The 5,828-nt window shown below is 34.3% G+C and overlaps 1 protein-coding gene across 1 annotated transcript in view; it reads left to right on the plus strand.

Annotated features, from left to right (window-relative positions):
• Positions 1–4,776, plus strand: part of PCF11 (PCF11 cleavage and polyadenylation factor subunit) — a 29,249-nt gene extending 24,473 nt beyond the window's left edge. Inside the window, 5 exon segments of the mRNA XM_017875218.1 lie at positions 100–283; positions 857–1,012; positions 1,394–1,486; positions 2,025–2,060; positions 3,646–4,776. Coding sequence (XP_017730707.1) covers positions 100–283; positions 857–1,012; positions 1,394–1,486; positions 2,025–2,060; positions 3,646–3,861 — 685 coding nt within the window. The 3' untranslated portion in view covers positions 3,862–4,776.
• Positions 4,777–5,828: the final 1,052 nt, after the last annotated feature.

Consider the following 5,828-nt stretch of genomic DNA (forward strand, 5'->3'; position numbering starts at 1 on the left):
AAAAAAAAAAAAAAAAAGGAAAACAAATATTTGTAATTGGCTTTTAAAAGCCATTAAGCCATATTATCAACACTAAAGATTATTTCTTTTTCAAAATAGACGTTATGACAGTGTTATAAATCGACTATACACTGGTATTCAGTGTTACTCTTGTGGAATGAGGTTTACAACATCACAGACAGATGTTTATGCGGATCATTTGGACTGGCATTATCGGCAAAATAGAACTGAAAAGGATGTTAGCAGAAAAGTCACTCATAGACGTTGGTACTACAGTTTAACAGTAAGTAACCCATGTGCCTCCATAGTATCTTTTAGGCTTAAATTATATCATTCTAAAAGTATATTAATTTTAGTAATTTTAATTATTAAAATTTAATGATTTTAATAATTTAATAATTCAATAATTAAAATTTAACAATTTTAATACTTGCTGGACTCTAACATGTAAATTTCCTGAATAAAATTTGACCTCTAGAATAGAAACAGATTTTTTAAAAAGTGAATTTTGAAGATTTTTTTTTTTTTTTAAATTGAGATTAGAGTGTAGCATACAGGCTTGTTCTAGCTCTAAAATTCCAAGGCTCTGGCACTGTTTTTTTGTAAAAAACAATGTACTTGAAACTTAACCTTTTTTGAATTAGTAGTTGTAAGTACAAAGTTACTGGAAAAGATCTTAATTATTGGTTGTTTTATGTTGTCATTAGTTATATGTCTCAAAGCATAATTTTAAATAATATTAGAGCATAATGTAGAAAATAACGTACCCCTACCTTTAAATGGCATTATATTGAAGATGCACAGTAAAAATTTAGAAATAAATGGAATAATCTTTTGAAAATCAACTCCTTTTAAGGACTGGATAGAATTTGAGGAGATAGCTGATCTGGAAGAACGGGCAAAGAGCCAGTTTTTTGAAAAGGTGCATGAAGAAGTTGTGCTCAAAACTCAAGAGGCTGCTAAAGAAAAAGAGTTCCAAAGTGTACCTGCTGGACCAGCTGGAGCAGTTGAGGTAAGAGAAGAACGTTTAAATTTTCTCCCAGTGGGAGTGTCCCTCACTTCCTTTAAGTAAATACTCATAAACATATCACTATATTTATATCCCTGTTTTAATGATTTTAAGACTTCTTGAAAGCTCTACTCAATTATAATCTAGCTTTGAGTTTCATAACTACAGTGGCCACAAGAAGTGAAATGTTTCCTCTTTTTGCTGGAAAGATTGACAGAATCCTGTAAATGTATTTTGAATCATAGTATATATTGGACATTATTCAAACGTTTGGAACACTCATAAATTGGTTACTCCACTTAACAAAATGTTTGTATATTTTTACTTAATGGGGTTAAATATGGCCTATTATGTAAATTTCATTTTATATGATTTATATTTTAGAGTTGTGAAATCTGTCAAGAACAATTTGAACAATACTGGGATGAAGAAGAGGAGGAATGGCATTTGAAAAATGCTATTAGAGTAGATGGAAAGGTAATTTTCATTTCTTTATAAGGAAGTGTTAAGATTAGTATTTTTTTGTTGGGTTAACACATTACTTTGAAAGGAGGGGTTCGTAATACTTTTGTTTGATTTTGGTCGTAATAAAAAAAGGTATTAGACTTTAGTAATAGAATGCTTGAATTAGAAGGGATCTTAGCAGTCACCCGGTTCTGTACTCACTTTACATAGGAGGTTGCACTATTAGTCAGTGACAGACCCAGGACTAGGTCTTCTGAATCTAGTCGTTTTTCTGTCCACCCACACTATTTTGATTGTGGATTTATGTTTCATCATCAAACTGTACTGTGCTGAAAACAAAGCAAGTTAGGCTAGATACTTAAATACTAGGGCCACGAGTTTTTCAGACGCTTTAAGCATAAGGATGAAAATTTGGTTTTATCCATTTTGGGACCAAATAATTTTGTCTTTTCCTAAGACTATCTTCTGGTTTAAAGTTAAAAGAAAATCGTATCAGAATAGCCCACTAGAAATGAATATGCACATATTTACTTTTTTTCTTTTGTTTCAGATTTATCATCCATCATGTTATGAAGATTATCAAAATGTAAGTTTTTTGTTACTGTATTTGTTCTCATTTGCATTAATAAATTTTGCTTTTCAGTTTTTTTTTTGCATCAGCAATATTGTTACTTTAAACTTAATATATTGAACTGTTTTGTTTTTTGATGTAGCATTTAGGTTGTTTAGTAAAAACTGGTGCCAGAGTGACAGAATTGACATATGAATATCATTTTCTGTGATATGCAAACAATTAAAAATTTGAAATTTATCATTCCTTGCATTTTATTCACTTGAATCATGGTATCTTTTACTAGTCCACTAGGCCCAAAGAAATGTGAGGAAAAGTGAAGATAAGGATCATGATGGGGATAGGTTTCTAGAGCTATGGGTAGCATTTACTTTTTTTTTTTTCTTCCGTCTCTATTCAGTCACCTAAATAGGTATATTCTTTTTGTTGTTTTGTTTTGAGACAAAGTTTCGCTTTTATTGCCCAGGCTGGAGTGCAGTGGTACGATCTCGGCTCACTGCAACTTCCACCTCCTGGGTTCAAGTGATTCTCCTGCCCCTGCTTCCCAAGTAGCTGGGATTAGAAGCGTGCACCACCCCACCTGGCTAATTGTGTACTTTTAGTAGAGACAGGGTTTCACCACATTGGTCAGGCTGGTCTTGAACTCCTGACCTCAAGTGATCCACCCCCCCTTCGCCTCCCAAAGTGCTGGGATTACAGGCATGAGCCATCGTGCCCGGCCAAAATAGGTATACTTTTAATGATCACATATGGAATCTAAAAATGGTACCAGTTGTTGGCCTTAAAAATTCAAATGGTCGGCTGGGCGTGGTGGCTTATGCCTGTAATTCCAGCACTTTGGGAGACCGAGGCGAGTGGATCACCTGAGGTCAGGAGTTCAAGACCAGCCTGGCCAACATGGTGAAACCCTATCTCTACTAAAAATACAAAAATTAGCCAGGCATGGTGGTGGGTGCCTGTAGTCCCAGCTTGGGAGGCTGAGGCAGGAAAATTGTTTGAACCCAGGAGGTGGAGATTGCAGTGAGCTGAGTTCATGCCACTGCACTGCAGCCTGCGCGACAAGAGTGAGACTCTGTCTCAAAAAAAAAAAAAAAAAAAAGTTCAAATGGTCATATTTGTAGGCTGTTTTTAAAACCAAGTAATGGAACAAATAGGTTTTTAGAGATAAGGGGTTGGAGGCATTTTGGAAGGTTTATTTAAGTTGTCAGAAGACTAGTGTTGAGGATCATGGTTTGTGGGGATTTAAAAAATCCTCAGACTATTTGAAATTAGGGTGTTAACAAGTCCCAGGATATATGTATGAGTTTAACATCTATGTAGAGATTAAAATGTAGAAGCATGTCTAATCAACTTTTTTTGGGTGTATAACGTCCTCCAACTTAGCTGCTAACTGCTTAGCTCACTGCTGAGTACATATTGAATGTGCAATATATATTTTATTTTTGGTTGTCTTTATGGCACATTTTGTTGGGAGGCAGGTGTTTCATTTGCATTTGGTTGTGTGTTCTCTTGTCCATACAAGGGTCTTACAAAACTAAATGTCATTTAATGTGAGAATTTTTAACTTTCATCAGTACTCATAGGGCCTTTCATTTTGTAGACATCTTCATTTGATTGTACACCATCTCCCAGCAAGACACCAGTTGAAAACCCCCTGAATATTATGTTGAACATTGTCAAAAACGAATTGCAGGAACCCTGTGAAAGTCCCAAAGTTAAGGAAGAACGAATTGATACACCACCAGCTTGTACAGAGGAAAGCATAGCAACACCCTCTGAAATTAAAACAGAAAATGACACAATTGAGTCAGTTTAAATAAAATGAGAAAGGTATGTTTTTCTTTTTTAAAAAAGCTGCTGTTGGATCTAGAAGGTGAAGAAATTTTTTTATGTATATATAGACATATCTATATAAATTGTCTAGCTGAGGCAGGGCCTTCAGCTATCATTTGGTTAATAAATACATTTTAGTATTTGCATTTCCTACTGCCTGCAGAGTTTCAGGTGCTTGTTGTGTGAAAGTTCTGTAGATGTGTGCAAATTTAACAAAATGAAATTGTATGTGTAAAATGTATGATTTTCACTGTGCAACTGTAAATTATAAATAAAAAATATTTTGCTATTCATGGAGTGTAATATTTATGCACACCATCAAATAGTTTCTGTACTTTTATTGGGTAAAATGGAATTGAACAGCAACCTCAACATAAGATTTTTTTTCTAGTAGCCTCCCACTGATTAAAGAAGCAAAGTTTGAAGTTTCATCCTTCAAAAGGGGATTGTGAGAGAGCACCATAGGGCTTTTCTCAAATAGAAAAGCCAGATTTTGAAAAAATTTTAAAGACAAAATAGGACATATTTGCAGATATATATATATATATGAATATATATATATACACACACACACACACACCTCCAGCTATAGAGAACCATCCAGATGTTCACTTTTGAAAATATCTAATGAAGCAACTTTTATTCTTGAACTTGGACACTGATGCCATCAAACAATTAACAAATATATTTAAGTACTAAAGGTGATTTTTTTTGGAAGACATTTTTCAAATTGTCAAATGATTTAATGCAGATGAACATATTTCTATTTTAAGTAACGGGAATCTGTAAGAATGTTCGCTTGAGATATGGTTAACTTTTTTCTTTTGTTGGTTTTGACTTAGATGGACACCATGAGATGTTAATATTCATACATGTAATAAATAGAATGATGAAGAAACTTTGTTTGTATTTCTTTATTTCTTGAAAAGCTTTAGAATGTGACTTTTTTGTTGTCTTTCATCTGTTTTTTAAAACATGAACATGGTACTTGCTATGAGCCAGGCACTCTGAGACAGGTTAGTCTTTTCTGCCATTTATTGGACATAAGCACATACAACACTGAGTTTTATTGAGCACATACTGTGTGGCAGGCACTAGCACTTTCTACATGTATTTTCTCTGGTATTCACATCCAATAACTACGTGGTAGATGGTGTCCCCAGTTTACAGATGACATTAAGCCACTCACTTTAAAATTTTTATTAGACTTTGAACGTGGCTTTGTTTCATCTAATTCCATACAATTTATGCAATTTCAATAGATACCCCAAATAGTTAGGATAGAAATAAGCACACCAAACTACTGGAAGGTGGCTTAAGGAAGATACTACAAATGTGATAATTTGAGTCTTGGAGGATAACCAGGAGTAGAGTCCATACTGATGGAAAGGGTTATCTTTGGAAAAACAGCAAATGTAAAGGCTTGAAATACTTTGTGCTTTCAAAAGTTGACTTCTTATGGTTAAAACTCAGTAGTGTTGAATAGGATATTATGATGAACCATTGTTTTTAATTTTTTTTTTAGTAGAAATGGGAGTCTATGTAGTCCAGGCTGGTTTCGAATTCCTGGGCTCAAATGATCCTACTGCCTTGGCCTCCCAGAGTGCTGGGATTACAGGTGTGAGCGGGAAGAAAATTTCAATGGACAAGGTAGTCAACAAAATAAAGTCAAGAAAATATGTAAGATTGAGAAATCCTCTAACTGTTGACCTAAGAACAGCTGAGTAGGGGTGCCAACACCTGGTGCAATGGGTAGTGTGGATGAGAGGTAACAAAATATTAAAAGCTATTTTTTTAAATGAAGTTTAACTCCAGAGATTAAATTGTAGTTAGACAAATAGGAAAGACATTAGCATGTTAAGAGGAGCTCAGTGGAGAAATGGGTTGAAGATGGAGATGACCAGTATACCAGTCTCAAGGTTGTAATGAAATAGCATCAACAATAGCACA

Source organism: Rhinopithecus bieti, unplaced genomic scaffold (genome assembly GCF_001698545.2).
Source record: "Rhinopithecus bieti isolate Rb0 unplaced genomic scaffold, ASM169854v2 scaffold_9667, whole genome shotgun sequence".
Taxonomy (NCBI): domain Eukaryota; kingdom Metazoa; phylum Chordata; class Mammalia; order Primates; family Cercopithecidae; genus Rhinopithecus; species Rhinopithecus bieti.